Source organism: Pseudopipra pipra, chromosome 4 (genome assembly GCF_036250125.1).
Source record: "Pseudopipra pipra isolate bDixPip1 chromosome 4, bDixPip1.hap1, whole genome shotgun sequence".
NCBI lineage: Eukaryota > Metazoa > Chordata > Aves > Passeriformes > Pipridae > Pseudopipra > Pseudopipra pipra.
In genome coordinates, this window is record NC_087552.1 from 48,560,495 (window position 1) to 48,580,138 (window position 19,644).

A 19,644-nucleotide genomic window follows, 5' to 3' on the forward strand; every position below is an offset into this window, starting at 1 on the left:
TTGTAATTAGTTTTATTTTAAAAGTAAATGTGTGCTAAGTACATGTAAATTCAAAGTTTCTCTCTGGCAGGTTCTTCTGTCTGTAGCTGCAAGAATTGGGTTACACTGATCCTGTCAGTCTTGTTAAAAAACCAAAGACTGCTTGTCCCATTGCAAGCATATTTTGCTCACTGCATCATGAAGATTTTATAGTATAGGTGGGGATAGTAGGAGGGGAACACAATGCTGAGATACTGAGTTCCAGGAGACTAATTATACCTGTTGAATATAATCCAATGATCAAAACACTTAACAATAATCATGAAAAGCACATGAATCAACAGACTGCATGCTTATTCTTAATGTTAATTATATGTGTACCTGCATAATTTGAAAAATATGGCGTATTGGATTTTGTGGTACTATGAAGAACAGCATTCCAATGGCTTAAGAATTTCTTTTTCCTTGCACTTGTTATTTTTGTCACAGATAACTTGATTTTAGCAGCATTAATATTTTTTGAGCTTTTGTGTATATATGCTGTGATTTTCCTTAGGTTCATCTTTTTTAGTTAGTGTTCTAAATGACGAGTATTTTAAGTGATCACTGCAGCCTCATTATGTACAGTCTGAATTCCTACTGTAAAAAGGTTGTGTTATTATTATTTTATTAGTATAAGGCAAAATCAGTGGTCAATATTGCCAGCAGAGTACTAGTGCTGTTCTTGGACTTGAAAAGCAGATACGAAGCTGAAAGCTGCTGATGGCAGGTCTTATGTTGCTTTCCAAATACCCAACTGGCACATATTGCTCATGATTACTCCCTTGTGCACAACTTCAGAATGTACAAATATTGAGAAGTACTCAAACTTTTCATGAAGAAACCTCTCAAGGGTCTTTTTAATTTGTATTCTCACTTTCTTTTGGAACAACATTTAAGTTTTACTCTTCTTCAAGAGTGGTGAAGGTTGGAGGCTTTAGGTATGTTTTATAGATAATGATGCCATTCTGGAAGGTGATGAAAGAACCTGGTAAAGTTTTCATCAAGCTCCACTTTTGCTGAAGTCAAGAGGAGTTTCCGGTGCTTTAATACAACACTTGAACAGGATTAGTGGGTTTAAATTATGTGTTATATGTTGAATGCTATAAGTACTAGAAGCCATTGGCGAGGTTTACGGGCCCTTACCAGCTCAAAAATGCTAGTTCCATGTGTCTTATTTTTCTCTCTTATTTTGCTCTGAATCTCCTAACCAGTTACTCATAGATTCCTTGCTGTGTCACTAACAGAGCACCTACCAAGAATTAGAGATAGTGTGCTGCCTCTCTGTTTTCCTTGTTTGTGTCAGCTGGTGTGAGTAGATTGCATGAGATATGTAGATCACTCTTAGGGAGCTTCAGTCTTTAATTAAGTTCAGTATAAATAAATACAGCTCTTGTTTTGCCTCACACAAAATCGCTCTGGTTCTGTACTTCTGGCCAGTAACTTCCTTGTGATGACAAATGTTTGTTTATAGTAATCTAGGAGCAAATACTAGGCTGACTGCATCTCTTTCACCCTGGTTAACTCCTCACTTTTGTTGCTCGATGTCTACTTGTGCTCTACAAGCATTACATTTAAAGGCAGCATTGGAAAACAGAGAAGCTCTAGGAGCAACTCAAGGCTATGCCTTATGTGAGCAGTGGGAACAGGCTGCTGGTATGCCTTTGTGCATTCTGAGAGCATTTGTGACTTGGACACAGGTGGGGAAGGGGTAACAGAAGGCAAAGCCACAAAGTCAGTTGTGAATATTGGCTTCTATAAAGTAGTGGTTATGTTATGCAAACACAGAAGTTGTGCTAACCCATAAAAAAGAGCTGTCATTTCCAGCCTGGCTACTGACTTGCCCATCTCAGCTCTCTCTAGCAATTTACAATTCCATTCTCCTCTATGTTAGACAGCTGCGATTTGTTGGAGTATTTTTAAGACTAGAACTTGAAACGATAATTGAACCTTGAAGAGAAATCAGTACAGTTGTAGTTTCAAAATCATCAGTGACAGAATAATGGCCTAGAATAAATATCAGGAGAGAAAGAGAACATGATCTGGACCAACAATTTTTACATAGTCCCAACAACAACTGGGATCATTGCACAATAATTCCAGACATGATTTTTGCCCACAATTGCAGGCAACTAGTATTGTTTACCTATTTCTTACAATTCCCTGTTCCCATGATAGATGTTAATGGTCCTTTTAAAAGATTTCATAATAGATGCTGATGATGTTGGTTTAAATACAAATTTTTGAGTTTTAAAGAGAAGGGAGAAAAAAACTTAAACCACATGTTACATGACACTTTGGTAGCATGTACATGAAGTCAAAACTCTAGGATTTATTTAAGATTAAGAATGTGTTCCAAGTTCTTTCAGCTCTCCTGAAATCTAGTAGGAAATGTGGAGATTCCTCTTTTCTCTTGGTATGAGCAGTCAAATTTGAAATAGGGATTTGGTTTCCATTGAATGTTTCTTCGGTTTGTGCCTGGCACCAACTTTGTCTGTTGGTAGTTTTGGAAACTGTGGGGTCTGAACTCTGAACTGCAATTCCATTCTTCATCAATGCAAGACACTTTCAAGGGCCTGTACCAAAATCACTAGCCATGCTTACTCCTTCTCAGCAAACAAATCACAGAAATGGGATATATGTCACTGTAGCTGAGGACTAAATTGTAATTATAAAAAACGATCCATATTTATTTTCCTCATATGCTTAGAAAACCTTACTTTTTTTAATCTATGGGAACTGTGACTCATTTTTCTAGTGGTGGACCCAAATTTATACAGAGTAGCTGATGTGGAAATGTAAGTACACAAATACTCTTGCGCACGTTCCTTATATAATGCACAAATATATTTTGTTTGACAGCATCTTAGTGCAAAAGCATTGTGAAAATGACAGCCCTTCCCTGGGGTCAGATCTTTACAGACAGGACAAAGCACAACTTTAGGCTTTGCTAGTAAGGTAGTTCCAGAGTTTATTGAATTGTGATGTCTTCATTAATACAAAAAAGTGTGGAAAAAAACCTTGGGAAACCATAATAGGAATAGGCAGAAATTAAACTGAAAATGATAGGTATTTGAGAGGTTTTTCCTATATTGTGGGAAATTATTTAAGCTTAATAACTTTAGCTTAAAGAAATAAATGTTATGAGGACCTTTATAAATATTTGTAGAGTAATAAAGCAGAAATATAGAACCACTAAATCTACTCCGTGTTTATACTATAGCAAAGGCCCCTGGCTGACAGTAGAAAGCAAATAACATGAGAAAATCTCTCTGACAACTAGGCAGATAAGCCATTTGCCTCATCTTAGCTTCTATCATATCTATCTCTGTGCTGTCACCAAAAAGAGCAGTGTTTATGGAAGCGTAGGAAGGAATTGCTGATCCTCAACCCTCTGGAGGCAGCGGGGCTCATGCCACTGGCCCATGCTACCCTCCCAGCTAGCCCTCATGCCCCAGGTGTCAGGAAGCTGTCTCTAAAAGGCTTTTGTTTATAGGGTTATTGAAACGAAAGAGCAGTAGTAACTGGGACAATTTCCCACTTAAGATGGCAAGCCTCTGACACTGAGAGATCATCAGAGACAGAATACCCAAGTGCATCAATGCCAGGGTACAGAGGGCACAGAACAGCAGTGGTAAGCACTTGGAAATGTTGCTGGCATTATGGAATTCAAGTGCAGGTGCAGAGAACAGCCTGTTTCTAGTTGGGTGCTTAATATGTTTTTTGCAGCTTGTCTTTCAGCAAGTGTCCACTGGAAACTGTAATCCAGGACTTTAAGCTTTGCTTATTAGATGGTTCATTCCCTTCTTTATCAATATTGAGGAATGTTTAATGCAGAGAGGACCTTTCTAGACATAGCTGATGATTACAGTAGCTTGAGGAATGCTCTTGATATTCTTTAAGAAAAGCAGAAAAAGCGAATGCATTAAAAAAAATTAGATACTTCTTTATGAAGCTTTTTTTCATATGTAGCATTCACACAGTGGTTATTCCTTGCAAGAACTCAGAATTATCAAGGAAAAATCATTGATGTTAAGCATTCAGTTCCAGGATGGATTTCCCTATATAGCAAACAAAACAAGAAAAAAAAAAAGAAAAAAAGAGACATTTTGCGCATAGGATGAGGATTCACAGAAGCCAGTTTTCTGAGCAAGGATGATATAACATCATTGGGTGCAAACAGCAGCAGCGTAGTGGTCACCTTCACTGCTGAAGACATTGATGTCTCTGGCCTCTTCAGCACCCGTATAGTTGGTCCGGATGGGGACTGTGCATTTGGTGCATTTTAGCTTAGATCTGTAACACGGGATTTGTTTGGAGTTTAGATGCCTTGCTCCTTTCTCATTTTTGGCTACATTTCCTGGTGCACAGTTGGCAAAAGTAAGAGCAGAAGAAGGATGTCATCCCTGTCTGAGAGCTGGTCAAGTCACTTCACTTCCTCATGATGGAGTTTCAGAAAACTTTAGAGTTTAGGTGTTTGGCCTGAAATCCATGTGGTGGGTATTTGGGTTGTGTCAGTCACTGCTGATGCACACATGGTGAGAATGGTTCCCGTGGGGCAGGAATTGTCAACACCTTCTTGTGAGTCAGGCTCTCCAGTTCAAGCCCCCCTCTCCTTTCTTCCCAGGCACAGCAGGAGCCTCTCACCAGGGTCTCACAAGTGAGGTTAATCAGCACCAGGTTATCCAGGACGCTCCTAGCTGATCAGCTTTGGTTGCTCCCTCAGCCTTTCCACTGAATCAGTTCAGGGGTACCAGAGCAGTCGGGAGCATTTGTGTGACAGGAGGTAAGACACACACTGTTGGTACTTTGGATCCCAGCTTGTGTCCAGCCCAAATTACACAGGGATGAGGCTGCTTGCAGTGAGAGTATAGCTGAAACATACTTGTCTACCCTAATCAGGGTTTAGTTTTGGATCAGCAATGACAGCCCATTATGCAGTATTTTCTTCTACTGGGCAATCGTAAGTGCTTTGTATATATTATTTTTAATTTCATTCAGACAATATGTCCACGGCTGCTGTACTAAAGCAAAATAGCTCCAAAATATGAGTGTGCTGGAAGTGAGGTTGGGAAAGCACCACTTGAACTGGGCAGGGAGGGTTCCTGTTCTGTTTAGTTGTGTCAGACCTGGCTCACAGGCACTGTGATTCTAGATTCACTTTTTTGCCCTGTTTCATACCCAGTCAAGTCCGAGACAGGAAGAAAGAGGGATAGCCTGTGAAGTGACACAGGAAGCAGGGCATTTTTAAGAAAAAATGCATTATAAGTCATGGAGTCATAGAACAGTTTGGGTTGAAGGGACCTTTAACATCATCTAGTTCCAATCCCCTTCCGTGGGCAAATACATACATGTTTTTTACCTGTGGTATTGTTTCATTTCAATCACTAGAAGAGAAGCAAAAAAATCCATGCAGTTGTCCTTGCTTATGTTTTGGCTTTACATTTTGTCCCTATGTCAGCCTGGGTAATTGAAATCCTTGAGGTCAACCTCACTTTCAATCCTTCCTTTGCTGTGCAAGTCAGGGATGCTGCAAGGAAAAATCTGTTTTCAAACCACTGTTTTGATTTGAATTTCAAATGATGTGAATATGTTTCTTTTGGCCTTGAGTTTAACTGAAGGTTGTTTTTACGAATTGTAGGACCAAGTTAAGGCAGCCATGGTGTTTTGGATCTCCTTACTCCAGTACTTTGGATGTGCTGCTCCTGAAGCCTGGAGTGCAAAGCCTCCCTTGCATGTGGAGCAGGGTGCAGAGCAAAGATTGCCCTGTGGCTGCTAGTGTTGATACTAGTCAGAATTGCAGTCCTGGGTGAAGTTTCAGGAGCCATCACTGCTCTCCACTGCCTAGTGGTTAGCTTGTATGGCCAGAATTTCAGACGGCACATTTCTGCTTCATAAAAGAGGCTATGCAAACAGAAGAAGCTATTTTCTCAATTTCCTGTATGAACCTAGTGACACTACATTAATGACATGAACTGCACAACACACATTATTAATGTCTGTTTATCTCTCTCGAGTTTGGCCTTCAAATTGTTTCAGTATCGTACAGCTGTATGGATGTACTTGCTGTCCAGTGTGACTGAGAAGGAACATAAATCTGTAGTTCACCTTGGCCTGCAGACAGTGTTGGGTTCACTTTCTGACTGGCCTGTGTTAATCAGGTATCCTGCTCCTCCAGCTGTAAATCAGGCATTGTGATTAATAATCACAATGAGAGAGCTAATTAGTACTGGCATGTAGCTGTTTTATGGATTCCTCTTTTCTGGGAGCCAAATCCAACCATATGGAAAAATGTAGCTGAGACACTATAAATATGATTCCACTTAGACAGTAATTTCTTCTGTTTTCTGTTATCACAGCAGTGTCAGCATAAGCAAAACAATGAAAGTGAAGAGATGCCGTTGCAGATTTTATTACAAGTTTGAGGTCTTGGGACTTTTTTTTCTTCTTCAAGGACACTGTGTTAATCTGAAGAAAGCAGGCTTGATTTGTATTCATTTATGCCTGCCACAATTATTTAAGAAATAGCTCCAGTGCTCACACTTGAAGAGCTTCAGTTCTCTTTTAACTATTTCTGGCAGAGTTAGAAAGATATGCTTTGTGCTTTGTGTCATGACAACTTGTCTTCTCCAATAAGCCACATCTTAAACTGTGTCAGTCCTCTCTACATTCAAAGTAACTGTCTTCTGTTCATTGCTGTTGGATTGATGCTGTTGACTGAGTGTCTGCAGTGCAGCCAGCAGCAGCAAGTGAGGATTTCCACAGAAAGTGAAGTCTTTAGTAGTAAAGTGCAGATGGGCACCAGGCAGTGGTTGACTCCAGATAGCTGGGAATCCTTGGGCAGAGCCACTTCTGATCTTCATGTTGATCTTCATAGAACCCACAAAATATAAAAAATCATCTGTATTTGAGGATCCATTCACAAGGCTGCTGTTCTAGTATCAGCTACTGAAACTTTACTGGCATGGTGAAAGCAGAGGCAAATGAAATAAAATGTAGAGGAGTAGGAATATCTCTTATACTCTAAATCTTTGCAGGATCACTGTAAAGCGGAGACTGTCTTCTGAGAACAACAAACAGTTCTCCCCAAAGCCAATTCTTTGTGTTCACTTTGTTGTGTTGTGTTTTTAGACTATTTTTTAACTATTTTGTCGAAAATTACTAGCCTACAAGTGGGAGATGTCAAGGATGGGTTTCCAAAATGCTGCATTGGAGAACTTTAGATAAGCAGCAAGAGGGAAAGGCCTTTGTGCTTCTGCTTCTTGTGAAATCTAAAGGAGAGCAACCTGCCACAGTGTAGGATTCTGGGGGAGTGAGGAAGTCACACCCTGTTTTCTGGAAGGAATAGAAAAATACCTGCTGCAGGAGAGGCAGGAGAGCTCTTCCTTTCTGGTTTACATAATTATTTTTGCAGTCTTGCCTTGCAACAGGTGCCTCAAATAGATTTTTTTCAGTCTTTTGCAATAGTTGACCGACCTTCTCTTCCATAAGAGTATTTTCTACTGAGATTCCTCATTTTGCTTGTGAAAGGTTTCAGAAATAACTTCTGTTACAGCCATTCCCATCCAAGCCTTAAAGTATATACAAAGCCCTTACATAGTTGCATCGATATGACACAGTTTGCTTTAGGGCTTTTTCCCCTCTTTTAAGATGAACATTGTCAGAAGTGGTATGAGGGAAATGATGGTAAATCATAATTTAGTGCCAAAAAAGGTTTTTCAATTGTCTCATCAAAAGCCAATACCATAGGAGAAATTAAACTGCTGCTCTAAAGCTAATACAGAGAGCTCTGTGACTTCTTCTTTCTTTCTGTCCCAGAAACTGCTACCATAAATCAGTTCTCTTCCAAGGCTTCTGTTCAGTGTACTACTTCTTTTCGTGACACTTAACCCACTAGCATTGTGTACTGCATGTATTATGCATTGCCTTTTGTGCATGCCATATATTACGAAGAGCTTTCTATCCCTAAGGGTTTCTACATCTATTTCTGTGAGTTTACCCTACAGGGCACTTTCATGAAAGTCATCAGTTAGCCTTTGCTATGAAGAAAGAGATAATAGTAACTGAAAGTAGGTCAAGCTCATTAGATTATGATTAAAAGGCAGATTTCTTTTTCTAATGCAGTGAATGTGGTTCTAGTGGGTGGGCACTGGGCAGAAGAGGTGCTGGAGAAAAGTCACAGGTGCTGTGTCCTTGGCCACTCTGTATTTTCAGTTATTTTATAGCTTTTGTTGAATACTGACTCATAAAGAGTACAGCAACCTTCAATTTCATTCTAGCGACTTTCTTTAATGCATCTTAAAAAAGAAATGCCACACATGGTCCTGCCTTCACGCTCTAGGATGAATCTAGAGCAGATAGTTGGCACCACCAGTAAGTTGGATTCAAAGCAGGCTTGTAATTTGCCTCTTATAATGCTTTATCTTCAGCTTTTTTGGGAACATGCATGTCCACCACAAACAGAGGATTTTGTCACTGTGGAGATCGAGTTAGGATTTAGGACTTGGATTTTCCTTCAGAAGTATTTTAGGACCTGCCTTGAGCTCCTCAAGCTAATGAAATCCCAGGCTGACCTTGGTCTGAGGTCTGAGGACCTACTCTCAGTACCTTGGTGGGAGCCCTGCACTCCCTCCTTGTCACTGGTGGGGCTGCAGAGGAAGTGGGACACACCTACCACCTCTTGCACCTCTTCCTCTGTCAAGGCACTGACCTCTTTATTTTAGTGCCTCAACTGAGCTGGAATAGCATTGCTGGCAACCTCATCTCTGTGGCTAAATTTGAAAACAGTTCCTCAGGTGCAGTTCAAGTAGCAAATGCTCTGTATGGGCACCTTATGGGGAGTGGATTCCCAAAGCTCTCAAGTGTTGAACTCCCACCTGCAGCTTTCCCTACATTGATTGCACTGGTCTCTACAGACAACAGTACTGTGCTTCAGGTGTGACTGCCTTGGTGATAGGGAGGGTTTTTCAGGGTGCAGGACTGAGTAAAGCACCTTTTATTTCACCAGCCTCTGATTTAATTAGCCCCCTGCTGTTCCTGTTGTCCTGCATCTGCAGTAACTGTTTAAACACGTGGGACTACATGCCAGGCTGTGGCTCTCTATTTTTCCTTGACCAGCAGTAGTCTTTCTATGTAAGATGTTAACTCAGCTCCTTTGAAGGACAGATTTCCTTCTTTTCAATTCTGTGTAACATGACAGGGTTGGCATTTTTCCCTCTTGTTAATCATCCATATTTCACTGGTCACCACAATCATCACAGTTTGTTCTCCAAGTGATTCCTTGACACCAGATAATTTCCATAAGTATGCAGCATTTAAATGCAACTTGCTATCATGTGTCTCTTTTCCTCACTTCTCCTTAGATGTAAGGGAGCATCTCACTATGGCCTTACCAAGGAACGGAAGAGGCGTTCCCAAGACTGCTCTCCAGACCACGGCTCCAGCTTAGCGGTAGCTGCCCTGGGCCCTGAGCTCTCAGCAGCTGCGGCCATCGCCTTAATGACAGATGAGCCAGGGCTGGTGAACCCGGCCTTCAGCCCCACCTCGGAGGACAGCCAGCTGGGCAGCAGCCCCGGAGACCTGCACCGCAGCAACCGAAACAGAAGTAAGAGCTAAAAAGGTGGCTTCAGAGCCTGGTGGCCTCTTTCAACATTGATTTTTCTGTGAAATATAGGTTGTTGGAGGATTTAAAAAAAAAAAAAGGGGGGGATATCGAAAGCTTTCATTTTACATGGTATATCCAGTTGTGTACTCAGTGACCAAATAGACTTGAGTTGAAAACAAAATGGCTTGGCCAGGGGCAGACTAGCTGTACACATGCAAACTGCAAGTCTTAGGAAAGATTACTTAGACAAGTCAGCTCAGTTGGAAGATTAAATGTTATGTATGATGTGCTGGGGAGATGGTGTAGCTGTGTAACGGCTTCACCAGAGCATGGTGGCCTAGGTAACCCCCATGGACGTGAGCACCTACCCAAAAGCCTGTTTGGAACTGTGTTTGGCAGTTGCCAAGTATTCGTAGGAAAAAATACGCCTTAAGAATTGCCTTACGACCTTGGGAGACGTCTGCCAGCTTCTCAGGAAGGTGCAGCTCGGAAGAGCTGGTCCTGCTGAAATAACCGCAGTCAGCGACAAGCTGCATCAGGAAATCTTGCCTTGATCTTTCACCCTGTGACACTGCACTCGTCTCTGATGAGTGTCATATTTGAAAAGCATGTCCTGCCACAGGCAGACTCATAAGTGTTAACTGTGAGTTCAAACTGCGTATTTGAGGATTCTAAAGCCAAAATGGATAGCCCACCTTGTTGGACCAGTTGTGTCTTGAGAGAATTGATAAAGGGCTGAAGAAAGACTGGAAAATGAGCAGTGCTTTCTTCTTGTGTGCATGGAGCTGGAGGGGCGAGGAAAGGGATAATGCAAGAAGAGAACTCCAGAATCTCAATAAATCCTGTCAGTTTTATTGAGTTTAGAGGCCACAGTCTGGTTTAAGAGAATGTTGTACAATTAGATTACAATGTTTGGCCAGCATGCAGAGCTGGAAGAGACAGAACAGCAACTGCCATGAAGATGTCTTTAGCAGGATGGAAAAGAGCAACATGTTTTGAAAGTATTATGACTTTTCTTTTGTACTGCCTTACTCAGGTCAGAATATGTGACATATTGATCCCTCCTACCTGATAATCCTTGAATTTTTGACATGAAATTGTTGGCAATCGTTGGTGGCTTTGGAAGCCTTGCAAGGTTTTGAGGCAGTAGTAGTAGTGGGGATTTTTTCAAGAAGAGTTTTTAACAACTTCCAGCTTTTTTTTTGTCACACTTGTATAGCTTGGGAAAGGCAGTGCTTCTTCCTTTTACTTGCATTTTTCACAGGATTGATGCTGAGATTTTGTCTTGGCAGAGGATTATTCTTTCCAAGGCTACCACACTCACAGAAGATGTCTCTTTGTGGCTGGCAAAACAGACAGGGAAGGAGGCAATTCCAGGGTGTAGAACTGAGGCAGGGTAATTGTACCCAAATTCGTGTGGGTGCAGCCTTAGAGTATCAGCAGGACTCAGGTGGGAAGGTGAAGTGCAGGCAGCCCTGCTGTTGATGTTATAGCCCATCATATGCCAAGGGCTGCAGAAATGCTATGGTTCTATCTCAGAACTGTTGAACTATATTGATTTGTTTTTTCCTGCTGTTGCAGCTCGACACTTTGAACGTTCCACTATAAGAAGCAGATCTTTTAAAAAAATAAACAAGGCGTTCAGTGTTCTTCGAAGGACAAAAAGTGGAAGTGCTGTTTCCAACCAGACTGACCGTGAAAGGGAAACTGTTGGAAACTCTGCTGCTGGAGAGGAAGGTAATGCTTTGTTCTCCTTGTGTTATCACTTAAAATGGGGTAGGGGATCCTATCCACATGGGAACCGGATGTCCATGACTGACATGCCTTTCATGTGGTGGACTGTGTGTGATTAAAAAAAAAAAACCAAACAAACAGAAAACTCAATCTTTCCTTATTTTTTTTATTTAAAAAGATGTAAGTGACTAGCAGGCAGGACCGTTGCTGGGATGTGTGGGACCTCATGTAGCCTGAATGCTACAGCCAGCCTAGTATCTAGCACACGGGATGTGGGATCTGATGTCTAGGATCTATTACTGGAGCTGTCATTGACTTGCTCTGTAATTTTGTTCAAGTCTTCATCAGCATGTGCCTGTCCCCCTAAAGCAAATGGATCACAGTGATCATACTTTATAAGAAGTTAATAAGTTTGGGCTAATGTTTATGAAGCACTAGGAATTCCCATTGGGAGGATGGTATGAAAGTGCAAAGTACTGTAATTATTCCAGCATTTCTGTGGGATCCTTGGTGACAGACTTGTATTACCCAACCCAGGCTGGTGATGAGGTAAGAATGCTCTGCTCTTAAACAGGGGGAGAGGCAAGTTTGCCTCATGCATGTCAGGGATGAGGGGTCTGGCAGGCAGTAACACAACATTTGACATTCTCAAAGCAATAAGCAAATGTTACTAATCACTCTGGACCATAATTATAAAACCAACATTGGCATTCAAGCATCAGTAGGACGTGATGAATGAATGGGAATCATTGCCTTAATCAAGGTCTTCAGTGAGCTTATTATTCCTTTGCTTGAGACATCAGGAACTCATGTCTCTTTCCAGACCAAATGTCCAGGATACAGACTTTAAGAAGACAAAATATCCAACTTCCCTTTGCTCTGTATTCAAGTTCTCATTGAAACCCACACAAAATAAGGACAAAAGGCCACCAAATGCTACTTCTAAGCATCATTGTTCCTGAAGTGGTGAATTGGGGAACCATGTTCAGTATTCTGCTTTATTTGCTTATTCTTTCAGGAGAGTTTCACTATGTTACTGTGTTTGTGGTACTTACTCTCCTACCTCACATACTTGCTGATGTAGCCAAAATAATACGTGGTTATTCAAAACTGTGAACCTTTTCCATAAAAGGAATGTGAATATCCTCCTTGACCTGGAAACATTATTAATAACTTTACTGTCCCAAATATTTTATTATGTCTCCCCAAGTAAAATTTTGCAAATAAGCTGTTTATATCTCTATATAGGCAGACAAGTATATTTCTCATTCCCAAGCAACTCTTCAATCCACTGTAAGCAAAAGTTTGCCTTTCTTCAGAAGGAGTGGAATTCTGCATGTCCCAAGTCCATACTTTTGAAAAAACACCTCTTCAGGATGGGACACAGTGATTTTAATGACCGCTTTCTGCCTAGGCATATAGTTGACATTAGTAACTCTTCCACTGAAAGCTTGGTTTCATGTCCAGAGTGTGTGGATGATCTGGATGTCAACAGCACCTATGCAGTAGCCCAGTGTAGTCCAGATATTAACAGAAGGAGGTGTGTACTGTGACACTGGCCTTTACATTTCCAACAGAATGAAAAGTACTGCTGTCTCAATTTTAAGAAACGTATAATGGGGCCCTGAAATGGCAATCACTCCAGGGTCCCACTGACAGTATCAAGGTTGTACATTCTCTCCTTGGCTCTGCTTGCAGTTTCATTCCTCTGTACCAAGCATGACTGTAAACTTGCAAATGTATTTGGCTGCACTGGAAAAACCAGGTAGGCATGTAATTACTTAATAAGCAGTTACTCTTAACTATGAGATCACAGAAGCTGGGTACCTAAATTACTTTATTAACTACATTTGCAAAGAATGCATTTTGATTACACGGTTCTGGAATTTAATCTGAAAAAAATGCAAGCAAATAAATTGCAGCAATACAACTTGAACAAAAATCTCTATTCAATTCTTTGCAACAGGTGCTTTGTGTAATGTCATTTCAAAGGCTCTCTCTGTTTCTTCTTGTTGGAGGAGGAAATGAATGTACTTCTTTCTGTAGCAGTTATCCTGACAGCTGGAGGCTGGTTTTTTTCTCCAGCTTGTATATGTTCCTCTTTCATTTATTTTTTTTAAATCCTCTGAACAGTCTGCTGTTGGACTTCTGATTAGAGCTGTTGGTCAGTCTTTAGGGATAGCTACAGTATGCTCTGCCCTGTGCTTGCTGAAGCTCTGGTCCTAACTCATTGAAGAAAAGGCAGTCCCATGTGTCTGTCTCCCCATTGCCACTCCACTCTCCCGGGCATGGACATGTTTCTGTGGTGGTGAATGGAGATGGTTCCTGACCTCAGAGGTCCCCATACCCAGTGTGAAAGCTGCTGCTGCCTTTCCTGAGGTTTCACAGGTTCATGTCTGGGACCACCTGAGACCACAACTCAGCCGTGCGTCATTGCTCGAGGAGACTGGACAGCACTTTGCCAACTTTCCTCACCAGGCTTAGTCAGTGTATGTGCACAATAAAGCTGCAGCTATGCCAGCCTCACAGGGGGCACAGAGTGATATGTACCCTTCTTGCTGATAACTTCTTATTGATAAAGGAGCTGTCAGATCATCTGGCAAAGCTCAAAGTTCATCTGACCCCAGTTTTCAGAATTTCCTCATCTTAGTTCAGATGTCTCTGTTTGATCTGTGTTTTGCCCGTATTTCATTCAAGGGAGCTCTGAGAATGAAAACCATAATGAGTATCTATGTATTGACCTTCAGCATTCCACTGCAGTGTGTGTAGGTGCCTTTAATCTGAAGCTACTATGTTTTTTGGGCCAATGCTCAGTTGCAATATGACTGTGAGAGTGCAAGACAAACTAATCATTTCTGATGTGGGAGAAAAAATATTCAAATTCTGCTTAACTTGAAGCTGAATGCAGTACTGGTTTTGGAAAACCCCTTTGATACCTATAGACATTGAAAAATATGATGTACAATGTCAAATGTGTTTCTGTTATAATTACAGCAGAGAAATAGTTACAGTCTAATGCTATCTTATACCTGGAGCTGGTAGCAGTTCTGCACTGTGAAGATTACTTCCCTATTTATGTTTCTAGTCCATGGTTTGATTTGTTTAATCAATGTTATATGTGCTTATTTTGAATTTAAATTATTCAGGTTTTCTTTGTTCCTCTGTTTAAATATTTTTGTGACATTTTCAGCAGAGAATTGTTAAATGTCCAAACCAAATAAAATGTTAGATGTGAATGAGAAGTGCAAACACTGATGAGAAAATATTTGAGGGAAGGAGTTGTTAAGATTTTCTCATTTTTAATAATTTAGTGTTTATCAATAACCCATGCAAAATAATATTTTTCTGTAGTGCCGCACCCAAGCTTGTGATATCTACCTAAGAGTAATTTTATTAATAGCACTTGCAGCTACAAATAGCTTTCCAGGACTGAAGTAGAAATTCAGAAAGTTTAAAAGAGGTGGTTTTATTCTGAGACATGAGGGAAGGTGACAGGGACATGCTTATGGCACTGATGCATTTAAGATGTAATATCCTCTGACTGGATCTAGTAGTGAAAATGACCTTGACAATCTACTTAAATGATGAAATATCTCCAAGCAAAGACTGCTCCAGCTTTGTTATGCTTATTTGTATCATTGTGCTCTTAGCTTGGCATTACACTTTTAATTCACTTCCAAGAAAGACTATAAACAGATATACTCTTTACTTAAACTGATCTACAAATACAAGTTGCAAACCAGCTAATGTTTTAGGAGGAAAGAATTTGCAGGTGCAACTGAAAAAACCTCTGTACAATTTTACAGTAAAAGAGAGCTATGTTTCTGGCTTTCAAAAACATTCATTAGTTCCATTTTGCAGTCAAGCCATTGTAAAAGAAATTGAATTTATGATTGCTTGAGGATGACAAATGTTTTTCAAAGTCAAACTCATTCTTAGTCTCATGGTAGGTGTAGTTCTACCACCTGTTATTGCTTTGCAGCAGTCAAGACCCAGGCAGCCCCAGCAGGCACTGGCAAGACCACAGAACAGTTCAGTTCAGTGGGAAGCCTGTTGTATTTTATATATATATATATATATATATGTATATATATGTATATATGTATATATATATACACATACATATATATGATAGATAGATGGATAGATATGCTTCTATATTTGGAAAAGTACATGAAGAAAAAGAAGGTAAGTGAAACACACATGGTATCAAGCATTTTGTGGCATTAAGGCTCTCTATGTGCAGAAAAGAAAGTGGTTTATTGCACCCCAGTACAAGACAGTGCAGCCCAACTTCTGCCTCAGGAAGGCTGCACCCCACAGAAATGCCACACTGTTTCTGTTTTTCCCAGATTTGATTCAGTTGCAGTTCTGATTTCCCAGAACAGCTGTACAGAACTGGTTCAAAGTACTCTGGTCTGGAACGATGAGCCAGGCAATTTCCAAAAGAAAGGGGCTGCCTCTGTAGCATTTCCTCTACTGCAGACTGATAAATTTTCCTGCTGTAAATAAGAGAGCCACAACTCTTTTGAGACACATTCAGCTCTACAACAGTTTAATTTTAGTTATTTTGGGGCTCCTTTGTTGAGAGGAATGTCCAGAAGGAAGAAGAGATGTTAGAACTGGCATTGCCTTCTACCTGCCCCCTCTATCAGAGCAGCATCCCTGGAGAATTAATGGAAGGCGTTAAATCAAAATGATGGCAAACCGCTGGGAGAATGAAACGCTGCATGAAAATCCATTGGGAAGGAAGTGTTGCAGAATGAAGTCCCACACCAGTGCAAGGGCATGTGACATTCAGAGACACAAGAATTTTCCTACAATAGGTTACACAAGCTTCATTTAAATTCTGGTGTCCAGATGCTGGGAAGCATGAGCGTGTGTCCCTGCAGACAGCATTATTTGTGGCGATGGGCTGGCATCTCACATCAGTCAGGCCTTCTGATCTAAATGAGGGCTTGCAAACACAGACACAAGTTTTGTTTACAGTGACCTTTGATTAATCTGGACTCAAGAGTCACAGCAAACCTTACACAGTGCTTTGTTGTACTGAATACCAGGAATGAAGACAGAAGTTACACCCATGGCCGCACTATCGGAAGGAACGTGGTACGCATAGAAGTCAGCTGAAACCTGATTATTGAAGGAACACTATCATTAAATATTATAAACTGTGGGGATAAAATATTAAGTGTAGTTAAAATTTTGTAGTACTATCTCATGGCCACTATACTAATGAATGTTTGGTGTCCTACGTTGTGCCAGACAAGCGGAGTTTACTTTGCAAAGCTGGTCTCTCCTATGTTATTTGTTACTGTAATGGGATGTGAGAAAATATAAATAAAATTGCACACTAGTATAAGGGAAATATTTTTTGAGGAAAAAGCCCACACAATCTTTCTGAATGCAGATGACATTTTATTATATTGACAGATTCAGAGTGCTCCATACAACCCCCGGTGACAAAAGCACAACACTCTGTGGGAAAACCTGCAAGAATCACCAAAAATGAGACAGAAAGTCTCCTTTCTAGATTCAGCAGCTCTTCGATATTTAAGGACTGGAAATATAAAATGGTAAAGAAAGGTATGCAATACTCCTGGGTTTTCCGACTTTGGAAAACCTGGCCTAAGATTATGGAGAATTCCAATAAGACTGTAAGGGCTGGAAAATGGAGTATGTGAAAAATGATACTCCAGCCTCACAACAGGTTGAATGGTGCAAGTCCTCAACCCAGTTGGAGTTGAAGACCCTTAAATTGGCCTGCTGAGGCCCCATTCACTGTACACAACCAGACACCATATCCACCTTTTCTGGGCATGGTATAAACATTCAAAAATTCAATTCAAAGACATTGCTTTCTAGACATGGCATCATCTTATAATAGGTGTGGTAGGTTTTGATCAAACTGCACACAGTGTATGCAGGCTGTTTGGTGAAAAATTATTACGAATTCTCTTATTTTAAAAAAATGTGTATTTGTGTATTTTATACATTTAGTTTGCCAGATGTTACTGTTAGTTTATCAAAATAGACATTGGCCTTTCATTTACAGCAGTCTAGGTTGTTGGCAATACAATATCTGTGTATATGTCTGGAACAAAAAGAGGCAAGTCTTCAATGAAGAGAGCAGAAATTAATGGATCATGGAGTTATTTTCATTGCTTAGCCCATCTGGAGAAAATGGTTCAATTTATTAATTATATTTGATAGAGTGCACAAATCAAATAAAGACAAGAAGTAAGACAGTACAGCCTGCTAACTATAAAAGAGAAGCATTAGAAACTTGTAAACTGGCAAGAAAAATGTCTTGAGAAGATTTGCTCTGTTGTAGATTGCTCACTTCAGAAGGAAATTAGGCACTAAAAATTCCTCTAAAAGAATTTCCATAAACTCATATTGAAAGTCAGCCAAGTGCCACTGCAAGACTTAACAAACCAGTTAAGGCATTGTTCAAGATGCAAAGAAACTTATATAAGTTTATACCCTATGTAAAGATATATGTAAGTCTTGTACAAGTGTAGAGACTTGTTCACTGCCACGTTGCCCTGATTTTGCTCTGGGATTACAGACTGAAGTAACATGAGAGTGTCAATAGCTTGTTCAATGCACAGTTCTCCATGGACAAGAATTGTAACTGAATAATTCCTTTAGAAAAGTTTTCAGATTGAGCTATGGGAAAATGAGTGTCTGAGTCAAAAAGCACAGTTTGCTAGGATGTGAAGTGAGTCATGCAGTGGGAAATGGAAGTAGTTCTACTATAGGAATGTTTTGGTCATCTTCAAAATATATATATATAATATAAATTTATGCTATTTGTGTGCAGAGAAGATCTAGGTATCCAGATTTTCATTTGCATTTTACACATAGCTACCTTTGTAGCCACACTAAGAATGTAAAATTTGCATGCTTATTCTGATGTAGGGATCAGGCCACTAGTGATTTTTGAGGAGTACTTGTATCATCTGACTTAAAGCACCCCACTGAGATGCCAGAGTTAATTGCCTCATATTTCTTAAGCAGCAGTGGAGAACATTTGGCACTTCTAGGGGTGATTTAACAGGTACAGGGGTATCGATTCCTTTGAATGGCTGTGCACTATAAAGGAAGTCAGAGCAAGTGGATCACCAAATTGTGCATTTGACTTAGAGGCCTGGATTTAGATCAAGTGAATCCACACTTCAGGCTAGAGAGAATTGAACAAATTATAAGCTGAGCAATAGCATTTAGAAAATAGAAGAGTATGGGGAAAATGAAGCACCTTCCGTTCCTGAGACATTAGTTGCATGCCAAACTTAAGTAAACATGTATTAGGGCAGAAACTGTTATTACGAGAGTATAAACTAAATGAATACTTGGGTATTAGGTTGGTAAAGGCTGTGTAGTTATCTAAATAGACTTTTATTGCCTGTCAACTCTTGTAAAACCACAAAGTCGAAGTCTGTGCTACCGGTAGGTGCTTTTTACAGATGTGGAGGAGGACAGCTTCCCACCCCGAAGAGCATATGATCAAAGAAGTGGTAAGGGATGCAACATGGTGTTTCTCAATATTTTTTTCCTGTTCTTTCTTCCCCCTTGCTCTCTCCCAAAAGGTTTTGGTGCCTTGCTGGTTTGTTGCCTGCTAATTCTGTACTAGAAAATATTTATTCTATCTCAGATACTGATCTGTTAATTTTCATTTTACACTTAACCACTATTCAATAACAATTACTGTACTTTCATTTCTAAAATAGGTTATTGAAAAAATACTAGCAGTTAATTTTTTGGTTTACAGGTTTTTCATGTAAGCACTGGATTGGACCCACATGCAAAAAATTCAAAAGCTTTCTCTCACCTGTGAGGGATTCTAAATTATTGAAGGCTGACACACCTGTGCTATAAAACTCCTAGGCGCTTTTACTTCAACATTGCTCGCTGCTGAGTGTGGACCTAGAAGGAAGGAGAGTATTAGTGACATGCTGTGAAATCAAACAGGCCAGCTGAAAAGTGATGTTTGGAAGAGGATACTCTTATCTAGTGCATTATAAATACAAAAAGACCTCTGCCCACCATTAGTCCCTTCTCACCACAGCCAGATTGCCAGGGCCAGCAGAGATCTTTCCCTCCAGGCACTTTGAGCATACCATAGTTTTAACACAGATACATCACAGTAAGAGCCAGTCATTCCTACTTCCTGGAGCTCAAGCAGTGATGAAAGGAGAGGAATCTGGTAGGGAAACTACTGTATGGTTTGGATTGTCCAAGATATCTTGTCCTTCTGTTAGCTGAAGATAAATAAAATGCTTCCT

The 19,644-nt window shown here is 40.3% G+C and overlaps 2 protein-coding genes across 3 annotated transcripts in view; both read left to right on the forward strand.

Annotated features, from left to right (window-relative positions):
* The window catches only part of CHIC2 (cysteine rich hydrophobic domain 2), a 515,980-nt gene that overhangs the window by 219,658 nt on the left and 276,678 nt on the right, over nt 1–19,644 (forward strand). The window lies entirely within an intron of this gene.
* LNX1 (ligand of numb-protein X 1) overlaps nt 1–19,644 on the forward strand; it is a 66,398-nt gene that overhangs the window by 22,076 nt on the left and 24,678 nt on the right. For both annotated transcript variants that reach the window (XM_064653957.1, XM_064653958.1), the window contains exons 2-3: nt 9,381–9,622; nt 11,204–11,359. In XM_064653957.1, the coding sequence (XP_064510027.1) occupies nt 9,381–9,622; nt 11,204–11,359 (398 nt within the window). The remainder of the gene's footprint in view (nt 1–9,380; nt 9,623–11,203; nt 11,360–19,644) is intronic.